At 36.6% G+C, this 27,331-nt stretch overlaps 1 protein-coding gene across 1 annotated transcript; it reads right to left on the bottom strand.

Moving 5' to 3' along the window:
* Positions 1 to 360: 360 nt before the first annotated feature.
* Positions 361 to 25,294, bottom strand: LOC117315815. Its single transcript, XM_033870214.1, has 2 exons — positions 25,120 to 25,294; positions 361 to 1,903 (listed from the first exon to the last, which is right to left on the bottom strand). Exon 2 carries the CDS (start codon positions 1,885 to 1,887, stop codon positions 361 to 363), a length of 1,527 nt encoding a protein of 508 aa, XP_033726105.1. The 5' UTR covers positions 1,888 to 1,903; positions 25,120 to 25,294.
* Positions 25,295 to 27,331: the final 2,037 nt, after the last annotated feature.

Raw genomic sequence — 27,331 nt, forward strand, 5'->3', positions numbered from 1 at the left:
GGCCCCAGCCAAATAAAGGGTTTTTTTTGGGTAAAAGGGGTAAACAAATCTGTTTTGAAACCCCCTTTTAAAATTTTTTGGGTTTGTTTGAAAGGGTTTATATGCCTCCTTTTTTTCGGGAAATTTAAAAAAACTAAACCCCCAAAAGGAATATTTTTTCCCCCCGGGTAGTTTTTCCCACCCTTTTCCTTTGTTCCCCCCTTTTAAAAAGGGGGGGGTTTTTTTCCGGGAAATTTTTAAAAATTTTTTAAGAAAAACCTTTGTTTCGGCCCCCCGGGGGGCCCCCTTAAAAATTTTTGGGTTTTTTGCCTGCCCATTTTCGGATTTGGGATAATTTTAAAATTTCAGTTTTTTTTCCCCCTAATTTGGTTTTGTTGAATAGGAATGGCTGGATGATTGACACATACAAAAGTTAGGCGGTATTTTTAAATCGGCACACGTTCGACCTCTACTGATGTTCCTAAGCAAACTGGTTCCGTATTTTCCAGTGACCCGTGGCGTCACGTGACCTTTGCCAAGCTCTATTATGTCATGAAGGGTAGCATACACATCAACATTACTAGTAAGTTTATCTCGATTTTTCCTGAGATTTTCATATAAATCGCTGTGTTCTTCACGAAACCAACGCGGAAGAGAAACGTAGAAAGCTGGTAAGCTTTCTTCAAGTCGACCCTGAAACGAGTTCCTGATTGGTCCATATCTGCTGCCATGATCACCAAATACTAGTAGTAGAGTATTGTTGAGTAGACCACGTGTGTGAAGGTCTGACAGTGTCCGTTTTAGAGGCAGATCTACTATGCCTATTCCATTAGGGTTGTCGTGTGACGGCTGGGAGATAAACGTGAAGGTAAACTTAGGAACGTCATGGTATGTTGTAATAAAATCTGCCAATTTATCAAATATACCTTGTAATATCAGTTTGTTTCCCGAACAGAGTCCGTGTCTATTAGTGCTCTCCAGCCCCCTTATATAGGGCCGCATGTAGTAGTCGACAGGGGCCTGTCTAAACCCCTTACGTAGGTAATGAAATGCAGCGGTTTGAGTTGCATCCTGGCCCATCAGGGTAACGTAGCCAGCCTTCTTAAAATCCTTCCAGATAAACGGATAGTTGTCATAAAACTTGCGGCTGTCGTTCATTTCCTGTACAGGGATACCTAACAACATAGGGATTAAGTTAGGGAAGGTATTTAAGGCCAATTTGTTATACCCTTTCAGTTCCACGGCCGCCATTTTCTTCCTAAGGAAATTCCTTGTAAAATTCATATGACGGATGAAATTCATACGCGATGTTGACTCTAGACCAATCATTACAACATCCAGTGGTCTTTTCCTCGACAGGGTCTCGCTTTTGGTAACAGTTCTGTTTCTCTGTTTTAATTTGATTAAAGTTTCGTTTCTGATCACAAAGGCATGCTGTTCCCGAGTTAGAATTGTGCCGTTCATATCGAAGCAAACAACAGCACAAAATTCATCAGTGACTTTGATAAATTCGGTAAAATTCATGAATTTATTTTTCAGTAATATAATTCCATTGTGATCGTTAATTCGTTTAACATACGGCTGATATGAACATCTTGAGAAGTTCGGGTAGTGTTTACTGATAACCGTTTTGTTAACGATCACTTTTAAATCTTTCTGATACGTAATAAGATTCCATTGTTTACAAGTATGATATTTACGTACATGGATGAATCTGTTCACATCAGGTGAGAAAGGGAATAAGTTTGGGATGTGACATATTGAAGTTTGGACAATCCTCGTGTCATTTTGAAGCATGAAATGCAAGCCATATACTCGGTCATATAAAATGAGAAAAGTTAGAATGGATCCAGTCAGTATGCAATATCCAATCACACGAAATGTTCGGCGCATGTTTTGGTAGGCCATCCTTAAGCTGATATGTCTGAAATGTAAATAAAAAGAAAATGAACTACGGTGATAAACAATGATATTATACAGTCATAAAGGAACAACTAACAAGAAACAGTTAAAACGCCTATTGATAGTTTTCGTCTTTCAGTTTCCTTTGATATGTTCAGTTACTTGTTTACAATTTCATTTGAATCGTAATATACTTAGTATCATAGAGGAATAACGCGACTCATGGACTATGTCCAGTAGCCAATGTTGCTATGACCTCATGACTATTGAAAAAAAAAATTGTTTTCCTCAAATGCGTTGTTGTACATTGTTATTATTTGTGCATTGCGATGATGACACTAAAGGTACCTAGTGTGGCTTCACTGCCTGACAGAAAGGCATGCAATTGATGTCTTAAGCGTGTTTTATTTTTTTAAGTTCAACATAAAGAGTAATATGATATGAGGGTTTAGATTTAAAAAGGCAAATCGGCCATATGGTTTTAACTTTTACTGTGTAAGTGTAGTCGTGATGGCGGCTGGTATCTGTTGTCATAGTAACGAAAAAGACGTATCAGTGTTGAATTTACAAATTTGTACGAATATTCGTAAATGTTCCACTTTTTACAAAATATAATTTTGGAAATTTTCAGTAAAAAGTTAATTTAACTAATAACGATCCATTTTATTCAAAGCCTGTTTGTGTCTATGCCGCGCTTCACTGTTATAATATCGACCAAATTTATTTGAGCACCCGGAAAAAACACTAGTTTTTTCTTGTATTTATCTCGTTTCAACGGGGTATCTGCAATCATTGGAAAGGGAAAGTCAATATTCACCCTAAAATCCTCTGCATCTGATTGAATTTAACGTTACTAAATGCAAAGAATCGTAACTAATTGAAGTCATTTTTTTGCAGATTATTTCCAAAGGCTGTATTTTTTTGGACGATTTTAGTTAGGTGGTATATTCAATAGTGTGTTAAAACTACGGCCTTCATCACTGCCACGACAGACGTTAATGTTGTAATTGGGTACACTGGTCAGTTTTACTGACCAAGCGGTGATGTTGTAATTGGGTACACTGGTCAGTTTTATTGACCAATCGGTGATGTTGTCCCTCCAGCTGATCACGTAGCTACAGGAGGAAGTAGGAACTGCGCATGTACCGGAAAAATACCTTAATGATCTCGCACAAATAATACAGTCAATCAGCTGGTGCTTCACTTGAACCAAGGCCCAGAAGAAAATGTGTTTCTTGGGTTTGTAGGTATTTCCTGAGTAAATAACACACGCAATGGGTACTTAATATATACGAGAATAAAGAGGAGGGTCTTGAGACTTTAAAAATAAATAAAAACGACTCATGATATAAATAGAAAGGTGTCGGATTTCAGGTGTAAAAAGGCGGGAATTCCCCAGGTGGGGGTTCTCCTGTCCACTGAAAATATCAGGGTTACTATCTTCCAAGTACTGGTGAGCTCTTATATGCTATTAAATCTATCCAATAACATAATTTTTCGGGTAAGGAAATCTTCAATCTTTCATTTGATACATCAATTTCACAATATTTGGGCTTCAATCGAGCGACTGAATTAATGGAGTCAATGGTTATAACATATAGTGAAATAATTAATTGTGTGAGACCTTAATACTAATTAAAAACATCAAACCGTGAAAATCGTGAGGAACTGATGGGGTAAAAGAAAGAATAACACGTTGATTTCAATTCACTGTGATTTTGGAGGTTTTCAAATAAAAAAGTTCACTGCGTTAAAAAAAAAAAAAAAATAATGAAAAAGAACAGAACCATAACCTGAACGATTGAAAACTAACAATTTATGTAAAAATCGAGAGTTGTTTGATCGTGGCCATAAAACAACAGAAAGGGCACGTAACTCTAATAAACCACAGACGTACAGAAAATAAATAAAACGACGTTACAAACTAAGTTTCAGTCTGAGCTGAGGCCAATAATCCCAAGCTCATGAAAATCTACTTCTCTTCTACACAATCCAATAGGATACACTTCACAGGCACTGGCTGATAAGTTAATTAAGAAAACACCATAAAAATATAATGACGAAAATACACATTTCGCACACATCATACCAATTCCTCACCTAACCTATTTTCATTTAATTAAAAGATAAAGAAAAAATCCGCGTGTGCTCAGATTACCTGTGTCGCCTGAATGACACGTATACGTTACACGTAAGTCAATTTGCACGTGCAAATACCGGAAGCGCCATCTATTGGGGTATTTGATACCAAACAGAAAATAATTATATTCTAATTCCTACACTCAACCGGTTGAAATTATATGTATCTTTCGACAAATTACTCGTACACACTGTGACTAAAATTGAAATACGCCAAGACCAATAATTCAAAGGCCACCTTCCATCAGATTACAGAAATATCTGTGTTTAAATTATAAAACTTGGGTCGATGAGTTTCAGCAACTTAATCTGCCGTTCCCCTTTTTATAATTTTCTTTTTTGTGTCTTCAAATGCAGACACCGTCCACTCACTTATGGTGTTCCGGGAAAAGAGGAAGGGCGGTAACTCTTGTTCACTTTACTCACTCCGCGCTGTTGATGTCATATCACCTAGTCAAGCCACAGGCGCTTGCATAGAAAATATGACTTTCAATTTTTTTTTTATATGACAGTGGTATGTGTAATCTGTTAAGGGTCATCTATATAGCAGAATAGTGTTGAATTTCAAACACGAATAAATACCTTAAGATTTACACAAAAAATGTCATGTAATATACCAAAATGTTTCTTTGGACATGTAGCTTCTTACAATCACCAACAATATGCTATAGATGCTACCAGTTTCTTCTGTAGAGTAACTTTGTGGTAAGATTTGGCATGGAATAATTCTAAGTCACGCAAATGATCAAACCTGAAAAATAGCCATGCTGTTATGTTCACAAGTGTCTATAGCACAGGGTAGGAGCATTAGTTTGACCGGATTTTACTATGTACGTATAAACACTTATTTTGTTTTGACCTTGAAATGCAAATGGCAGCTGAGAATAATATTACACAAATATGGCTTAAAGGAGGCATTTCAGTTAATAACAAAACTCCTATATCGTACTTTTAAGACATCTCATCATAGTAACATGAACATTTGAATGTCAATTTGTTGAAATGGTGAGTTTGCAGCCTTTTTCAGAAATAGGCATATTTTACCCCAAACTCAACGGTTGAACATTTTTTCATAAAAGCAGTCTTCTTGCCACTTCAAAAATACATTATATTGTCTAATAAGAGCATTTTTGATGTTTTAAATACCTCCTTATATGCCATATTTGTGTGATATCGTTCACGACCGCCATTTGCAATTCAAGGTCAAAATAAAAACAGCGTTTATACATATAATAACGTCAAAGCTGGTCAAACCAATGCTCCTATTTTGTGCTTAAGACACTTGTGAGCAAAACGACATGGCAAGTTTGTGTAATATATGGGATACAAATGAGTTAATTATGTCCCCCTGACACATGCATTTTTCTTACGTTTTGTTGAAATTTACAAACAGCTTAACAAATTACATGTCAACAGCAAGACCCAGGGTTTGCCATGATACATACTAAAAGTGCATCATGTTACTTCTGTGACATTGCACCGTAATAGGGATTTATAGGCCTGTAAAATATCAATGTTTTGACTGGATTTGCTGTTTAGATGCCCCTACCGTCATCAGGAAGTCGGCGATGTTTTGACGGATTATTGTGTTTTGGATGTAACAATTCGTATTGAGTGATACGGTAGGTTAAAGATGAATGTTTCCTGATGACGGTGGCATATAGTGTGCACCGTGTCAGTTTGAATAAATGTGTTTTTTAGTCGATTGAAGTGAAATTGGGTGCCGTTTCGCTCGTGGCGTAGTTGCCAACCTTCAGCTGAACAGATTACACATACCACTGTCATATCAGAAACAATTTGAAAGTCATATTTTCTATGCAAGCGCCTGTGAGTCAAGCGGGTTTACATAAATATTTTTAAATATTTAAAACCAATTCAAGCTAAAATATGCAGTCTTAACCGGTTTGAGCAGAATGAATATCCAAGAAATAACTAAAATCAATAAGACAGACATAAGCAGTTTAAATAATATTCAATATCCATCAATGTAGTGTTATAATTTACCAACATAGTTTGTCTAATTCAGTACAGCCCCATGTCATTACTAACCATTCTCATGTTTTATGACAAGTGACAGTAAATCCATACATTTACACACGTCACTTATAAAATCCCCTTATCGCGTACGTGGGCTTCAATATCTGTCAACATCTGAGAATTTTTTTTTTTATTAAACTTCACACAAAAAAAAACGACAATAATATTCTGGATGAGGCCGAGTTTCAGGGTTGTCGGGTCAAGTTTAATGCCACCGTTACTATTTAATTGCGGTCTTGGGGCTTCATTTCCGGAGTGATTTTGATCAAACTTCAGAAATATATAAAAAAAAAAAAAACCCAACTAAACTTTATATCTCTGGCAAATTTGAGATCAGGGTCGTCCCGTTCATGGTCATTGTTTCCATTTATAGCGGGAGAGGGGGTAGGGGACGTGCATTTCTTAAGATGTTACCAGTATGTTTCCTAAAGAATAATTTTCAAGTCTATCTGGAAAATTATGATTACCTCTTGATCTTCAAACTAATATCATATTTGAGCTTTCTCCCCTCCCCCGACCGATCATACACCCTCCCCCGACCGCTCATACACCCTCCCCCGACCCATCATACACCCTCCCCCGACCCATCATACACCCTCCCCCGACCGATCATACACCCACCCCCGACCGATCATACACCCCCCCCCCGACCCATCATACACCCTCCCCCGACCCATCATACATCCTCCCCTGACACATCATACACCCTCCCCCGACCCATCATACACCCTCCCCCGACCCATCATACACCCTCCCCCGACCGATCATACACCTCCCCCGACCTATCATACACCCTCCCCCGACCCATCATACACCCTCCCCCGACCGATCATACACACTCCCCCGACCGATCATACACCCTCCCCCGACCGATCATACACCCTCCCCCGACCGATCATACAACCTCCCCCGACCGATCATACACCCTCCCCCGACCGATCATACACCCTCCCCCGACCGATCATACACCCTCCCCCGACCGATCATACACCCTCTCCCGACCGATCATACACCCTCCCCCGACCCATCATACACCCTCCCCCGACCCATCATACACCCTCCCCCGACCCATCATACACCCTCCCCCGACCGATCATACACCCTCCCCCGACCGATCATACACCCTCCCCGACCCATCATACACCCTCCCCCGACCCATCATACACCCTCCCCCGACCCATCATACACCCTCCCCCGACCGATCATACACCTCCCCCGACCCATCATACACCCTCCCCCGACCCATCATACACCCTCCCCCGACCGATCATACACCCTCCCCCGACCGATCATACACCCTCCCCCGACCGATCATACACCCTCCCCCGACTCATCATACACCCTCCCCCGACCCATCATACACCCTCCCCGACCCATCATACACCCTCTCCCGACCCATCATACACCCTCCCCCGACCGATCATACACCCTTCACCGACCGATCATACACCCTCCCCCGACCCATCATACACCCTCCCCCGACCGATCATACACCCTCCCCCGACCGATCATACACCCTCCCCCGACCCATCATACACCCTCCCCCGACCCATCATACACCCTCCCCCGACCCATCATACACCCTCCCCCGACCGATCATACACCTCCCCCGACCTATCATACACCCTCCCCCGACCCATCATACACCCTCCCCCGACCGATCATACACACTCCCCCGACCGATCATACACCCTCCCCCGACCCATCATACACCCTCCCCCGACCCATCATACACCCTCCCCGGACCGATCATACACACTCCCCCGACCGATCATACACCCTCCCCCGACCGATCATACACCCTCCCCCGACCCATCATACACCCTCCCCCGACCGATCATACACCCTCCCCCGACCGATCATACACCCTCCCCCGACCGATCATACACCCTCCCCCGACCCATCATACACCCTCCCCAGACCCATCATACACCCTCCCCCGACCGATCATACACCCTCCCCCGACCCATCATACACCCTCCCCCGACCCATCATACACCCTCCCCCGACCCATCATACACCCTCCCCCGACCGATCATACACCCTCCCCCGACCGATCATACACCCTCCCCCGATAATATTGACTATTTAACGGTACCATTAATCTATAAGGCGACCTTTATTATTTGTTCGGTAATTCTTTTATTGAAATATTGAATCATTTTCAAATATCAAAAAAATATGATAAGGCGTCTTTTAACTACATTGTCTTCATTCATTATTTATAAGTTATGTAGTAGTTTGGTCTGGCTTGTTTCTAACTATGTTCATGACCTGTACCGGGTTGGTTTTTATGACGTGTAAGTCGGTTGTTTTTCTCCGGTTACTCCAGCTTTCCTCCAACCCCCAACACTAAACAAGTCCTTAAATGACCCTGGCTTTTGATATGACGTTATATAGAACTAAGTAAAAGTGTATTTGTTGCCAAGGAAACCTATTAAGTTGCTTTTCCATAATACCCATAATTCATCACAATCGGGCAATATCTTATTTTGGACCAATCAGTAGCTGGGAAATGTCGGTCATTTTGTTAAAAAAAGAAGGTTACAGTGTGATTACAAGAGTAACCGATGTCCCATGTTGTTCTACATACCAAATTTCATTGTAATCCGACAATATCTAAATTTGGACAAATATCCTCGAAAAATAGTGATTAACTCGTTCAGATAGGAATATCCAGGATTTAATAGGAATTTACTCGCCTCAATATCAATCTTGGAGAAAATTGTTAAAAAATCACACTTGCGCGAGGAAAATCCCATTTTTGTATTATTTTCTCAGCGGAACATAATGACACAAATGAGAGAAGGAAATTTGTTTGTTTGACATAGCCATTTCATACCTTCTTCAGTAGTGTTGGGAATCACTATTGAGTTCATGATCGATCATCATCATATCGATAATTGATTGATAATGAATAGAAATTTAGGGAAATATTTGGAAAACCATTCATAGGTACATTATAATCAGTTTAATATCAACAACAGGTGAGCGAGCTATCTCCCTTTTTCTATCACAGATGAAAAGTTTTATGTTAATTTGAACAATAATGTATGTAAAGGAGACGCAACCGTGCTTATTTAATCAGGTTTTGATTTTTAAATAACCTTTTTTTCGACCTTTTTATTTGGTAGCAGTGTACACCAGTTTGCCATATTTCTGAAAATTAAGTGGCAATTATCTCTTACTCTTACATATATTTTGCTTTATTAGCATGGGTTATCACCCTGTGAATAGCCAGAGTAAGTTTGAGGCTGGGTCTCCTTGTAGAAGTTAGTGACTACCTCTGAACAACATGCAGGAAGCCTGTCTATACACATGTCATCCAGGAATGGAGCAATAATTTGTGAAAATGAGGTTTACCAAGCAAAATGAATAATGTTTTATTTTCAAACAAATGTTTAAACTTCTTATAAGGTAGCAATGTAGGCCAGTTTGCCCGGTTTCTGAAAAATAAGTAGCATCTCTTAGTCTAAGGCTGGGTAACTGTTCAAACTTGTCTATACTTCTTCTATATATTTGGTTTAACGTCTTATTAACAGTCAGTGTCATTTAATGATGTACCTGGTTCTGGAGGTGGAGGAAAGCCGGAGAAAAAGTACTTTTTTTTAAGGCAGAAATGATCTGCGGTCCCAGGCCTGCAATTACGGTAACTGTTTAGAACCTATTAATTTTTCTTATTTGTCACGGTTGCAATTGTAAAAGATGTGAAAATTGAAAAAATAGTGTTATCTAAATATCAAAATAGTATGAAATTGAGAGAATAGTTCTGCAAAGTGAAATTAAAATAAAATTGTATGTAAAGTTAAAAAAATTTGAATTTGTTTCTTCAGTCAAACTAAGAGGGATATTAATTGAGGCCAGCAATTTAGAACACACTTCCTTAGGTAGATATTTGGATATGATGGTGTTGGCCTAAAAATAGAAACATGTAAACTATTTATACAAGTCCCTGTGGTACTGTATTTTTCCTGTGTACGGGTTACATTTCGAAGAAGATTAGTATGTAGAATTGCTATCATAAAATCCTGGTCATTGTTTGAATTTAACTTAGTGCGCCACCATAGATACATAATATATTTTTAGTATAAATTTGTCAGAATTGGTTTCTTGTAAATTGTTTTCTTTTGTTTGTGTAAGCAAAAGGTTGAAATATGTCGGTATGGTACTTAAAGCAAAGATATTTCAAAATTTACTAATTGCTACCTGTGTGGGGATGACATTTTGAAGAAAAACTATTTTGTAAAATATTGATAATAAAATATTGGTAATTCTTTAATTTTGTCGAGTAGTTTTCTATTATACCTTTTGTAATAAGTTGAAATTGATTAAGATTCAAAAGATAAAACATAAATACAACATGGTTCCACACCCTTAATTACTATATTAGCCTAATGCGATATAACAATTCACATGAATTTAGTAAAGTTTTGTCAGAACAGGTTTCTCGCACATGGTTTTTCTATGGCACATGTAAGCAAATTGGTGAAATATGTTGATATAGAACTGATAATAAAGCAACTTACACATTTATGAAATTTCAAAGTCGATTATTTTGTAAAATTGTGATAGCTAAAATCTGGTAATTCTTTGATTTTGTCAAATAATTTTCAATCTTATACTTTTTTATAATAAGTTGAAGGGTTAAAACAATACATGACATCTCTCTATACACCCAAAGTAACTGAATTTTACTTAATGCGACACAATAATCTACAATTTTAACTAAATTTTTTCAGGGAAGCTTTCTTGCATATTATTTTCTTCGGTGTATGAAATTGAAAGGTTTTAAAAAATATTTCGGGGGGGGGGGAAACAATGTGGTGTGTACTGATTTTCCACTCTGACCCCGGTATAAATATCTGTCAGCATATGTGTTTATTAAATCTTGTTTTATTTCCATTTTCGTGATTGTTAACCATTCTTACCTTTACTTTCGTTTTACATTTTAAGATTTGTTTTCTGGTCTCGTACTCTATCCGATAGCATGATGAGCAATGATAAGATGCCATTTGTTTACATTGGTTGCAAGTAGTTCCGGGGGATCCCGTCCATACATCCGGTCGCGTATGAATAACACCCGAATGCACGATTTGGGTGTCAGTTATGCATAGAATGGTGTCACGCTTTGGGTGACGGTTATACTCTCATAGACTGCAAATTTGTTTAGTTTGTTTATATCATGGCTTTGCCATCCAAATGTAAATATAATCAAATCACGTCGGCAAATTATTGAATCTGTTTGTCCGTGTCAAGTAAATGGAACAAATTCCTTACCCTCGGTATGCACATGTACATGGACCGTAAACTTGAGAATTGTATTAAGTCCCTGCGATATTGAGGTTTTAAATTATAGTACTTATTTCTTGTATATAGTTTTTTTATACCAAACTTTAGATTTGATGATATCGTGGGGCCGCGGTGGCCGAGTGGTTAAGGTGTCCGACACTTTAACGCTAGCCTTCCACCTCTGGGTTGCGAGTTCGAAACCTACGTGGGGCAGTTGCCAGGTACTGACCGTATGCCGGTGGTTTTTCTCCGGGTACTCCGGCTTTCCTCCACCTCCAAACCTGGCACGTCCTTAAATGACCCTGGCTGTTAATAGGACGTTAAACAATAACAAACCAAACCAAAAAATGATGATATCGAGAAATTATTATTATTATTGACATTTTTTCGATTTTCAGGACCAAATGTTTTCTGGTTCTGAAAATAGATAATATTGACTATTTAACGGTACCATTAATCTATAAGGCGACCTTTATTATTTGTTCGGTAATTCTTTTATTGAAATATTGAATCATTTTCAAATATCAAAAAAATATGATAAGGCGTCTTTTAACTACATTGTCTTCATTCATTATTTATAAGTCATGTAGTAGTTTGGTCTGGCTTGTTTCTAACTATGTTCATGACCTGTACCGGGTTGGTTTTTATGACGTGTAGGCCGGTTGTTTTTCTCCGGTTACTCCAGCTTTCCACCAACCCCCAACACTAAACAAGTCCTTAAATGACCCTGGCTTTTGATATGACGTTATATAGAACTAAGTAAAACTGTATTTGTTGCCAAGGAAACCTATTAAGTTGCTTTTCCATAATACCCATAATTCATCACAATCGGGCAATATCTTATTTTGGACCAATCAGTAGCTGGGAAATGTCGGTCATTTTGTTAAAAAAAGAAGGTTACAGTGTGATTACAAGAGTAACCGATGTCCCATGTTGTTCTACATACCAAATTTCAGTGTAATCCGACAATATCTAAATTTGGACAAATATCCTCGAAAAATAGTGATTAACTCGTTCAGATAGGAATATCCAGGATTTAATAGGAATTTACTCGCCTCAATATCAATCTTGGAGAAAATTGTAAAAAAAATCACACTTGCGCGAGGAAAATCCCATTTTTGTATTATTTTCTCAGCGGAACATAATGACACAAATGAGAGAAGGAAATTTGTTTGTTTGACATAGCCATTTCATACCTTCTTCAGTAGTGTTGGGAATCACTATTGAGTTCATGATCGATCATCATCATATCGATAATTGATTGATAATGAATAGAAATTTAGGGAAATATTTGGAAAACCATTCATAGGTACATTATAATCAGTTTAATATCAACAACAGGTGAGCGAGCTATCTCCCTTTTTCTATCACAGATGAAAAGTTTTATGTTAATTTGAACAATAATGTATGTAAAGGAGACGCAACCGTGCTTATTTAATCAGGTTTTGATTTTTAAATAATCTTTTTTTCGACCTTTTTATTTGGTAGCAGTGTACACCAGTTTGCCATATTTCTGAAAATTAAGTGGCAATTATCTCTTACTCTTACATATATTTTGCTTTATTAGCATGGGTTATCACCCTGTGAATAGCCAGAGTAAGTTTGAGGCTGGGTCTCCTTGTAGAAGTTAGTGACTACCTCTGAACAACATGCAGGAAGCCTGTCTATACACATGTCATCCAGGAATGGAGCAATAATTTGTGAAAATGAGGTTTACCAAGCAAAATGAATAATGTTTTATTTTCAAACAAATGTTTAAACTTCTTATAAGGTAGCAATGTAGGCCAGTTTGCCCGGTTTCTGAAAAATAAGTAGCATCTCTTAGTCTAAGGCTGGGTAACTGTTCAAACTTGTCTATACTTCTTCTATATATTTGGTTTAACGTCTTATTAACAGTCGGTGTCATTTAATGATGTACCTGGTTCTGGAGGTGGAGGAAAGCCGGAGAAAAAGTACCTTTTTTTAAGGCAGAAATGATCTGCGGTCCCAGGCCTGCAATTACGGTAACTGTTTAGAACCTATTAATTTTTCTTATGTGTCACGGTTGCAATTGTAAAAGATGTGAAAATTGAAAAAATGGTGTTATCTAAATATCAAAATAGTATGAAATTGAGAGAATAGTTCTGCAAAGTGAAATTAAAATAAAATTGTATGTAAAGTTTAAAAATTTTGAATTTGTTTCTTCAGTCAAACTAAGAGGGATATTAATTGAGGCCAGCAATTTAGAACACACTTCCTTAGGTAGATATTTGGATATGATGGTGTTGGCCTAAAAATAGAAACATGTAAACTATTTATACAAGTCCCTGTGTTACTGCATTTTTCCTGTGTACGGGTTACATTTCGAAGAAGATTAGTATGTAGAATTGCTATCATAAAATCCTGGTCATTGTTTGAATTTAACTTAGTGCGTCACCATAGATACATAATATATTTTTAGTATAAATTTGTCAGAATTGGTTTCTTGTAAATTGTTTTCTTTTGTTTGTGTAAGCAAAAGGTTGAAATATGTCGGTATGGTACTTAAAGCAAAGATATTTCAAAATTTACTAATTGCTACCTGTGTGGGGATGACATTTTGAAGAAAAACTATTTTGTAAAATATTGATAATAAAATATTGGTAATTCTTTAATTTTGTCGAGTAGTTTTCTATTATACCTTTTGTAATAAGTTGAAATTGATTAAGATTCAAAAGATAAAACAAAAATACAACATGGTTCCACACCCTTAATTACTATATTAGCCTAATGCGATATAACAATTCACATGAATTTAGTAAAGTTTTGTCAGAACAGGTTTCTCGCACATGGTTTTTCTATGGCACATGTAAGCAAATTGGTGAAATATGTTGATATAGAACTGATAATAAAGCAACTTACACATTTATGAAATTTCAAAGTCGATTATTTTGTAAAATTGTGATAGCTAAAATCTGGTAATTCTTTGATTTTGTCAAATAATTTTCAATCTTATACTTTTTTATAATAAGTTGAAGGGTTAAAACAATACATGACATCTCTCTATACACCCAAAGTTACTGAATTTTACTTAATGCGACACAATAATCTACAATTTTAACTAAATTTTTTCAGGGAAGCTTTCTTGCATATTATTTTCTTCGGTGTATGAAATTGAAAGGTTTAAATATGTTGCATAAGGTATTTGAGGCAAACATATTTGAAAATTTACTTCATTTATTTATAAATACAAAAGATGATATAATCTGACCCTGCCCTAAGAACCATCTCAATAAAGGACAGGTCATGATCAGAGACTTTTATGTAGTTCAAAACTTAAAGTATTTTAATATAAATATTTCATTAAAGATTTGAGAGAAAAAAAACTTCTATTACTGGAAACAAGTTCAATATACTGCTAGTGTGTACTGAAGTACAATTTTGTGTCTTTGTAAACTAATATGTATCATTGTATGTGGTATGATTCACGAAGCATTGCTCCCCGACATAATCAGATACCAGCTGATCAAAATATCAGAACAGCAACATACATCAACTAACGAAACAGTAATATCAGTAAACAAACACACAATAAAGATAATAAACATTACATATCACAACATTGTTTTTTCTCTAAAACGTTAATAACTCGTCTGACATGTACAGCGGGCTTACTGGAAGCTTACAAGAGAACACGTATGACATTTACAGCAGACTTAATGGAAGCTTACAAGAGAACACGTATGACATTAACAGCGGGCTTACATGAGGCTGACAAAAGAACACGTATGACATTTACAGCGGGCTTACTGGAAGCTTACAAGAGAACACGTATGACATTTACAGCAAGCTTACTGGAAGCTTACAAGAGAACACGTATGACATTTACAGTAGGCTTACTGGAAGCTTACAAGAGAACACGTATGACATTTACAGCAAGCTTACTGGAAGCTTACAAGAGAACACGTATGACATTTACAGTAGGCTTACTGGAAGCTTACAAGAGAACACGTATGACATTTACAGCAGGCTTACTGGAAGCTTACAAGAGAACACGTATGACATTTACAGTAGGCTTACTGGAAGCTTACAAGAGAACACGTATGACATTAACAGCGGGCTTACTGGAGGCTTACAAGAGAACACCTATGACATTTACAGTAGGCTTACTGGAAGCTAACAAAGGCGTATGACATTTACAGCGGGCTTACTGGTAGCTTACAAGAAAACACGTATGACATTTACAGCAGGCTTACTGGAAGCTTACAAGAATAGATTAGTTATCGAATGGATCGCTGCTCTGTGATGACGATGAATACTGATCATGTCAACAACACATTTGGTCAGTGTAAAACAGCTATAACCTCCAATGTCACTTTTGATATGATATCTTGTTAAACATTCCTTGTCCTGACGGTAAAATGTAATACAACTTTTTTAGACTGCAGCTAAAGCCTTTTAGTTGAACGAGTAAGTGCCGTGAGGTCCCTGATGTTATTCCATTCGGAACTCCTCGGGGAATTATTTCAGCGACAATACCTGATGAGTTCAGGATAACGTTTTTCTATATTTTTTCTTTAAGTATGCAGACAAGCTGACAAGACCTGTTGTGTCGATAATTTGTATTACGTATAAACTTCATACATCAATGTAAATGCAGGCATAGAAAGACATCATCAAGATCACACGTCCAAAACTTAGATAAAACCAGTTGATCTTTAACGATTTTAATGCTAACAACTCTGTATGCCGATCCGGTCCATTTGTTCAACCGGGCCCGGTCTAACATCATCAAAACAGTCGGTCTATTTATAGGAAAATACTCCAGTCGAGTGGGAAAAGATTAAGCCATTTTCAAAACCGTTCTGTTAAAGATTTCGAAAAATAAACAGACCGTTTTCTTCAGAAAACATTTACGAATTTATTATAAGTTGAAATATGCGGTTGAAGGATATATCAAGTTTCTGGTGTCCAATGACCATGTGTATTTCCCGAGGCGAAGCGAGCCGAGGGGTTACATTCTGTGGTTGAGGGATATAGCAAGTTTCTGGTATCCATGTCTATTTTCCGAGGCGACGCGAGCCGAGGGGTTAAAGTATGTGGTTGAGGGATATAGCAAGTTTCTGGTATCCATGTCTATTTTCCGAGGCGACGCGAGCCGAGGGGTTAAAGTATGTGGTTGAGGGATATAGCAAGTTTCTGGTGTCCCGAGACCATGTCTATTTTCCGAGGCGACGCGAGCCGAGGGGTTAAAGTATGTGGTTGAGGGATATAGCAAGTTTCTGGTATCCATGTCTATTTCCCGAGGCGAAAGGACACCAGAAACTAGCGTTATCCTTAACCACATAACCGTATTATCATACCGATACAAACTTGAGAAACTATTTTAGCGGATTTTTTTTAAACCATAAGCTGTGTAACTAGCTTCCATGTGATTGTCCAGTCACCATTTGGTAGACGGTAACAAAGGGGCCAAGTGAAAATATGTCTTTTTTTCATTCAAAGCTGGGAACATAATTTCAAATATTTCTCATAGTAAAACTAAATTTTCATTACGGTAGCCATCTTCTGCTACATGGGATATACCACCTAAAATTCAGCGTAAAATGTTCTTAACAGTTGATCGCATTCGGCAGACTGACAACTGTCAATCTCCTCAATTGTTTTGTTCCAAATAATGTACCAATACTGCTATTTTGGTTTTATTATAAAAAAAAAAATGAATAAATCTTCAATTACCACATCATTATGATCAATCTAATATCATGACCAGATACATGGATCAATAGATCATCAACCTTTATTCATCCCAAATGACAAATAAGGTGTTTAAAATGAGCAATATATGATGTAAATGAAGCTTAATCAAGCATACTAAATGACGTTTTTAGTAAATTTTTTAACCTCTTCGTAATATAAAAAAGGAAGCATGTCATACTCTTACATATGTTTGCTATTTTTGCTTGGTTTATCACCCCATGAACAGCCAGGGTCATTTTGAGGCAGAGTCTCCTTGTGACTACCTCACTAAACACAATACAAGAGACCCATCACATGCCATCCAGAGCAATAAGGGTAAAGTGGTCTAGCTCAAAGACACAACATCGTATAATATGATTCTCGAAACGTTGGGTTTGTTACCGAATAGAATTAAACGTTGGTTCGGGTTGACGATGAATACTGATACTATCAAGCAGCAAATCGGTCATAGTAGAACAGCTATAACCTCCAATGTCACCTTTAGTAAGATATAATATTACAAAGTCCTGGTCCTGACGGGAAAATGTAATACAACTCACTTAGACTGCAGCTTAAGCCTTTGAGTTGAACGAGTAAGCGGCGTGAAGTCCCTACATACTACATACTACATACTACAGACACTACATACTACAGACACTACATACTACATACTACATACCATACTACATACTACATACTACATACACTACATACTACATACACTACATACTACAGACACTACATACTACATACTACATACTACAGACACTACATACTACAGACACTACATACTACATAATACAGACACTACATACTACAGACACTACATACTACATACTACAGACACTACATACTACAGACACTACATACTACATACTACATACTACAGACACTACATACTACAGACACTACATACTACAGACACTACATACTACAGACACTACATACTACATACTACAGACACTACATACTACAGACACTACATACTACAGACACTACATACTACAGACACTACATACTACAGACACTATATACTACAGACACTACATACTACAGACACTACATACTACAGACACTACATACTACAGACACTACATACTACATACTACAGACACTCATATAAAACTATACTCACATAATCTTAAGAATACATACTACTACTACAACTACTACTACACTACAGACACTAATATACAGAACCTAATACTACATACTACATACTAAACATACATACTAACACTACATACTACAGACATACATCACTAAGCATACAACATACACGACCTTACATACTAATACATAACTACATACCAACTACATCTACATATACAGACACTAATACTAACACTACATTACGACACTACATACTACATCACAACCATACTACAGACACATACATACAACATACATAACAATACACTACTACAACATACATATACACTAACATACTATCTACACTAAATACTACAGACACTACATACTACAATACTACAACAACTACAATACTACAGACTACATACTACAACACATAATCACATACACTACTATACAGAACACATACTACATCTACACACTACTATACTACACTAAACTAAACACTACATACCAATACATACATACACTACAGACACATACTACAGACAACTACCATACTACAAAGACACTATCATACTACATAGACAACTACATACTACATACATACAATACATCAACAGACAACTACAGACTACATACTACACTACATACAATACAACACACATAGACAACTACTACAGACACTAATCACAATACTACAACCATTACACCTACATACTACAGACACTACTAACTACATCACTACAGTACTACACTACTACAGACATATACATACATAATCTACAAATACATACACTACATACTACATATCAACACTACATACTACAGACAACATACCATATACAACATACATACTACAGACATACTACACATACTACACTACACTACATACTACAAACACTACATACTACAGATACATACTACAGACTACTACACTACATAATAAACAGACATCTACATACTACAACATACACACTAAACTATACGACTACACTACATACTACAGACACCATACTAACACATACATACATACTACAACTAACATAACTACTACTACATACTAACACATACATACAGACACTACATACTACATAATACAACTACATACTACAGACACTACATACTACATACTACTCAGACATTACACATACACTACAACACATCCCATACTACATACTACATACACTACATCTACACTACAACAACTACAACTACATACATACAACTCACTATACTACAACAATACTACTACATACTACAGACACTACATACTAACATACTACGAACACTCACATACTACAGACACTACATACTACAGACACTACATACTAAACATACATACTACAAGACACTACTACTACATACTACAAACTACCATTACAACTACATACTACAGACACTACATTACATACTACATACACTACAGACACTATACATACACATACTACATACTACATCTACAACTACAACTACATACACTACATACACTACAATACTACAGACACTACATACTACATCACACTATACTACAACACCTACATACATACTACATACACTACATACTACAGACACTACATACTACATACTACACACACTACATACTACACACACTACATACTACATACTACATACACTACATACTACAGACACTACATACTACAGACACTACATACTACTACAGACACTACATACTACATACACAGACCACTAAATACTACATACTACATACACTACATACTACATACACTACATACTACAGACACTACATACTACATACTACAGACACTACATACTACATACACTACATACTACAGACACTACATATCAGACATACATAACATACATACACTACATACTACATACTACAGACAACTACAATACTACATACACTTACATACTACAACACTACATTACTACATAACTACATACCTACAGACACTACTTTTACTACAATCACTAATACTACAATACTACAACTACTACATAACTACATCTAGACACTACATACTACAGACATACAACTACATCTAAACTAACTACAACCTACTACATACTACATACATACAGCTACTCATACTACAACACTACATACTACGACACTACATACACTACACATACATACTACACTACATAATACATCACTACAGAACTACATACACATACTACACTACATACAAACTACATATACATACATACATACTACTACACTACATACTAACATACATACTACTCAACTACAGACAACTACATACTACAAACATACTACAGACATTACATACACTACAATACTACAGACCTACACATACTACATACAACTACTAACACAAATACAACATACACTACTACATAACACACATACTACAGACTACTACATACTACACATACATACACTACACTACATACTACTACATACTACATACTACATACTACCATACATACTACATACTAAGACATCATGACACTACATACTACACACTACATACTACATACACTCGACACATACTACATACTACATACTACATACTACATACACTACATACTACATACTACATACTACAGACACTACATACTACATACTACAGACACTACATCCTACAGACACTACATACTACATACTACATACTACATACTACATACACTACAGACACTACATACTACATACTACATACACTACATACTACACACAATACATACTACAGACACTACATACTACATACTACAGACACTACATACTACAGACACTACATACTACATACTACATACTACATACTACATACACTACATACTACAGACACTACATACTACATACTACAGACACTACATACTACATACACTACATACTACAGACACTACATACTACATACACTACATACTACATACACTACATACTACATACTACATACACTACATACTACATACACTACATACTACATACTACAGACACTACATACTACAGACACTGCATACTACATACTACATACACTTCATTTTACAAACAATGCAACACTTGATTCTATACTAAATACCAAACTACAAACTTCCTGTTTGGACTGTACAATATAAAGAACAATATATTCTATATGTGCTTGACGCGGCTGTTTTTGTCGGGTAACCTGTAATGCTCTGGCTAAATATAGAATTACATGTTAATATATGTGTGGTTTGTCAACGTGAATAGTGTCGGATCTCAATATAGACGGTTTTATAATAACAATAGTAAAGTTTGCTTGATGCAATCTAATAACAAAATGAAGTAAAAACGGAATATTCTTTGGGCAACAGCGGGTTTGTTATGACACGATCATGGACGATTCGGATGATTAAACCTCAAAGTAATTACGTTCAGCACGTGCATTTATACAACTGGTCTTGTTAAGTGATGAACATTGTTAGTTATATAAACGGCCTTAAACTATGAAACCATGACGATTTAGAAGAAATCTTTGCCTCTAATATTCTGACTGTCTACTGATAGTTTTGTTTCCTTAAAATGGCGGCCGTGGGGTCAAGATATTTGATAGGCGGCAGTAAACGTGGAGTTAAAAGACAATTACCTCGAATGTATAGAAATACATGTACAGTGTACATGGATGTGAATCTATTAAAGCAGTGATTCATTGGTGGACTTAAAAACATATAAACAAGTCAACTTGGTTAAAACAGAGATGGTATGAATAGGATGTAAGAAACACTGAGAGGAAATTCTTTTACCTTAAATAAACATAAACCGGCGGTGGAACGTTTTAATGATTTAGGATAATAATTGCGGGTAGGCCTTTTTATTATAGCTAAACTCAACTGAAACCTCTATTGAATTGTTGGTACCATATATCTCTTACTCCTTTAGGAGGAATATATATAGATAATCCCTACTTACATGATAGCTCCATCACCGTGTATATCGTAACCCATCCTGATAATATATTTTATCAAAGAACTTAACTTAACGGTTTTAACTTTTTATGGAATGGTAAAGCAGATAAATTTAAGAGAGAAGTACTTGTACAAACTTATAATGAAGGAGGTATAAAATGGTTCATGTTAAGAAAGGATCACGAGAATGTTTAACTAAAATGGGCCATTTTAAGAAAGGATCACGATAATTTTTAACTAAAATGGGCCATTTTAAGAAAGGATCACGATAATTTTTAACTAAAATGGGCCACTTTAAGAAAGGGCCAGAAGATTTTTTAATTAAAATGATTAATGGCTAGTAATACTAAAACAAATGTAGACAATCATTTTTTATTTAAATGAGGGATGATTATCTTCGCGAAGTTAGATTTAATTGTTACTTCACAGATCCATGTATTATAGGCAAAGTGTCATCTTAGAGTTAAAGAAGGTATTGTTGAAATATCAATGACGACACGGCATTGGTACTTCAACTCCATTATGGTTTAACACAATAGTGTTTTTACTAACGATTCTTTCTTCACTAAAAAACTGGTTTAATGCAAGAGTGAGTATGCAGAATTATTTAATAAAAGGGAATATGACCGTTTGCTTTGATGATAAATATAATTGAAATTGCTCTTTGACTTAAATGATGGGAAATGGTAAAACAAGAAAGTATTTCTAATTGTAACTAAAATTTCTGAACTACTCTTGCTGCAGTTTTACCTGTATGTTACGTCGATATTCATATGACTAACCCTTATGCATTTAAAGAAGGTTAATCTCTACAATCTGAAAATCTTTAAAGGGGTTTTATGTAACAGAGAATGTGAGGAGGTACAGAGGTATTTGACAAGTATTGTTTTATGTAACAGAGAATGTGAGGAGGTACAGAGGTATTTGACAAGTATTGTTTTATGTAACAGAGAATGTGAGGAGGTACAGAGGTATTTGACAAGTATTGTTTTATGTAACAGAGAATGTGAGGAGGTACAGAGGTATTTGACAAGTATTGTTTTATGTAACAGAGAATGTGAGGAGGTACAGAGGTATTTGACAAGTATTGTTTTATGTAACAGAGAATGTGAGGAGGTACAGAGGTATTTGACAAGTATTGTTTTATGTAACAGAGAATGTGAGGAGGTACAGAGGTATTTGACAAGTATTGTTTTATGTAACAGAGAATGTGAGGAGGTACAGAGGTATTTGACAAGTATTGTTTTATGTAACAGAGAATGTGAGGAGGTACAGAGGTATTTGACAAGTATTGTTTTATGTAACAGAGAATGTGAGGAGGTACAGAGGTATTTGACAAGTATTGTTTTATGTAACAGAGAATGTGAGGAGGTACAGAGGTATTTGACAAATGTGAGGAGGTACAGAGGTATTTGACAAGTATTGTTTTATGTAACAGAGAATGTGAGGAGGTACAGAGGTATTTGACAAGTATTGTTTTATGTAACAGAGAATGTGAGGAGGTACAGAGGTATTTGACAAGTATTGTTTTATGTAACAGAGAATGTGAGGAGGTACAGAGGTATTTGACAAGTATTGTTTTATGTAACAGAGGATGTGAGGAGGTACAGAGGTATTTGACAAGTATTGTTTTATGTAACAGAGAATGTGAGGAGGTACAGAGGTATTTGACAAGTATTGTTTTATGTAACAGAGAATGTGAGGAGGTACAGAGGTATTTGACAAGTATTGTTTTATGTAACAGAGGATGTGAGGAGGTACAGAGGTATTTGACAAGTATTGGAAACTCGGATCACTACCCATTACCAGTTGTGTGTGCGACTCTTGTAAAGAACACGTTCGTGACATCGTGAAGCACATAATAATAGACTGTCGAGTTTATTTTGATGTAAGAGACGCTCTACAAACATTAATAGTAAATCTACTTCCGGTTGTACAGAGTGTCAATATTTTGGGTGACGATGATAGACTTACACATTTTCTACTTGGAGGAGAAACTATGGTATTGACAGTGAGTCCTGAACATTGGAAACTACTCATGTTGGAGTCTGCGAAAACGTTTTACAAAATGAAACCAGCATTAACGTATTGGTTAAACCGACTGTAGATGTGTATCTATATTGGAACTGTGTGAATATATATATATATAAAGTCAAGAAATAGTTCAATTAATCGATAATAACATTTGAACGTGACGAGAAATGTTATGAATTAAAGGGAACAAATTGTAATGTAAATATCAATAATATATCAAAGACACGTAAATGTCATATATATTTCAATGTTGTATTATTTTTCATAATCTTCACTTGTTGGAGGAAATAAAGATATTCAATTCAATTCAATTCAATTCATATATATGTATTTGATATACAGGTATTTAAAATCACATTGATAAAATAATTGATTTTCTAAATAAATAATTTATCTACAGAACCAGAACTACGCATGTTGCTCTCTCTGTAATGACTCCATGTGATAAAAATATAATTGTGAGGTTTAAAGTATATATCGTAAAGGTATCTCTTATCTATAACTGCCCTTAATGGATCCGATTTATCAATAAAACCCGAAACTTGACATTAATCAGGCTGATAACACCTTCATTTCATTTTTACTTTTTTTTTTTTTTTTTTATTTCTGTCATATCATCAGTTTCTATTTATAGCAATACCATATTATATCAAACAATTGCTAACCCTCTTGAAAGCCTTTGAGATAAAAATCGCCATTGTTTACAATGTAATTTGAATGGTATAATATTTAATATGAAAGACACATTGTTCCAAATAAATTATTGTCACTTTTTCTGCCACTGTCACTGGAAAAACAAACCCCAAAACAACTCACTTTTGAAAACAAATCAATATATAAGGAAAATATATCTTCTTTGAAATGTTACCTGCGTGGAGTAGTTATCTATGACGGGGTTGTTTTGGGAATATATGGTAGGATGTCCGTTACAATTGGCATTTGTTCTCATTGATGGGTTAGATATTGTCCGACTCGTGTCTTATTAACATATTATTTCTGTGGTGCAATATTTGCAATTGTAAGAAAGCTGCTGACAAACGTTTACATACCTGTATGTTAATAACCAATACGTACCTTTCTTCTCAATCTACGGTTATGACAGTTTCTTCCGCGTCTCCAGAACATTAATGTCTTCCTATCTCTAGAATATGTCACCACACTAGACAATTAGGGGATACAGACTTACACATATATATTTAACTTGGGTGTCTGGGTATACTGCCGTGATTAGTGAATTATGACCGTCAGACCGCTCTCCTTGACAATATGCCGGCGGCAGGGTATGAGATATGCCGGGTAGATCAGTTTCCTACCAATGACACGTAGCCCCTCCCCCTTACATTACGTAATTTCCATCTTTTTAAAATTCCTTTTCAGTTGGACCGGAATCGGAGTATGACAATAAACGAGGTAATAACATGCACATATATTAAAGTAAAGCATGCAGAGTTTGTAACACAATGTCACTAGAACCTGTACACAATGCACCTGGATGTTTTAGTCGCGTCACGCAATATTAAAACCCAGCCAACTCGACAACTCTTGCAAAACAAACTACTTTAATAATACACGACTGCGTCTGATTGAAAACAGGATTTCTCCAATGACTCACTGTAGGTGGCAGCAACACAAAACTAAAGGACGTTCACAACGCGTCTGCCTTTGTACCAGTGGTGACATTTAAAAATCAAATGTAATACATGTAACACATGGAGCAAAATCCTTCTAACATATTTGCATAGGCTAAAGAATGTACAAAAATGAACCAAAAATGGACAAATTGTAAATTACAATATCATTGAAAAAAAAGTTCAACCGTCCGAACTGACCGATGCGTTGTCCTAAACTGACTTGCTAGCTCACCAGCTGCACGCCATGCTCATACAGGTGTGTCACCTATTGGGTAACCATTCGATAAAACTATTTCGCACTCACCCTTGTAGTCAACCGCGCGAAATATGATTTATATCGAGATTAAATAGAATAATGCAACCAGTAGCGTTTGATCAACAGTTCGTTAAGGTAGAATTTGTTTCATAAATGTCGTGTAGCCACCCCTTTTAACAACGTAACGTCCGGTGGTAGTTATTGAGCTTCACCTCTGTTTAACCTTGAGATTCTAAAAGGCCATTTATATCTGCTTTAGAGCACACCATTAAATGATATAAACTAAAATAATTATTTCAAGTATAATGACAAGCGAAATAAGGATACCATATCACAAGCAGGGAATCGAATATGGAGATCAAGAGCGCAAAAAAAATGATCATAGCGGACCTATTCTACCCTACACAGCTGTATAGCGGACCTATTCTACCCTACACAGCTTCATAGCGGACCTATTCTACCCAACACAGCTCCATAGTGGACCAATTCTACCAACACAGCTCCATAGCCGACCTATTCTACCTAACACAGCTCCATAGCCGACCTATTCTACCTAACACAGCTGTATAGCGGACCTATTCTACCCAACACAGCTCCATAGCGGACCTATTCTACCCAACACAGCTCCATAGCGGACCTATTCTACCCAACACAGCTCCATAGCGGACCTATTCTACCCAACCCAGCTTCATAGCGGACCTATTCTACCCAACCCAGCTTCATAGCGGACCTATTTTACCCAACACAGCTCCATAGCAAACCTATTCTACCCTACACAGCTCCATAGCGGACCTATTTTACCCAACACAGCTCCATAGCCGACCTATTCTACCTAACACAGCTCCATAGTGGACCTATTCTACCTAACACAATTCCATAGCGGACCTATTTTACCCAACACAGCTCCATAGTGGACCTATTCCTTAGATGTGATTATATTTACACCAAGTCTCTACACAGTGGCAGTAGTTGTATTTTGGGATCCCCAGACAAGTTGTTTCATTCCAATAAACTAAATAGTAATCTGTCTAAGCATGCCGATATCAAATATTGCAATTAGTCCTGGCATTACAAGTCCAGAGAAGAGACATTTAGTCCTGGCATTACAAGTCCAGAGAAGAGACATTTAGTCCTGGCATTACAAGTCCAGAGAAGAGACATTTAGTCCTGGCATTACAAGTTCAGAGAAGAGATATTTAGTCCTGGCATTACAAGTCCAGAGAAGAGACATTTAGTCCTGGCATTACAAGTCCACAGAAGAGAGATTTAGTCCTGGCATTACAAGTCCAGAGAAGAGACATTTAGTCCTGGCATTACAGAGAAGAGACATTTAGTCCTGACATTACAAGTCCAGAGAGGAGACATTTAGTCCTGGCATTACAGAGAAGAGACATTTAGT

Source organism: Pecten maximus, chromosome 17 (assembly GCF_902652985.1).
Source record: "Pecten maximus chromosome 17, xPecMax1.1, whole genome shotgun sequence".
Lineage (NCBI taxonomy): Eukaryota > Metazoa > Mollusca > Bivalvia > Pectinida > Pectinidae > Pecten > Pecten maximus.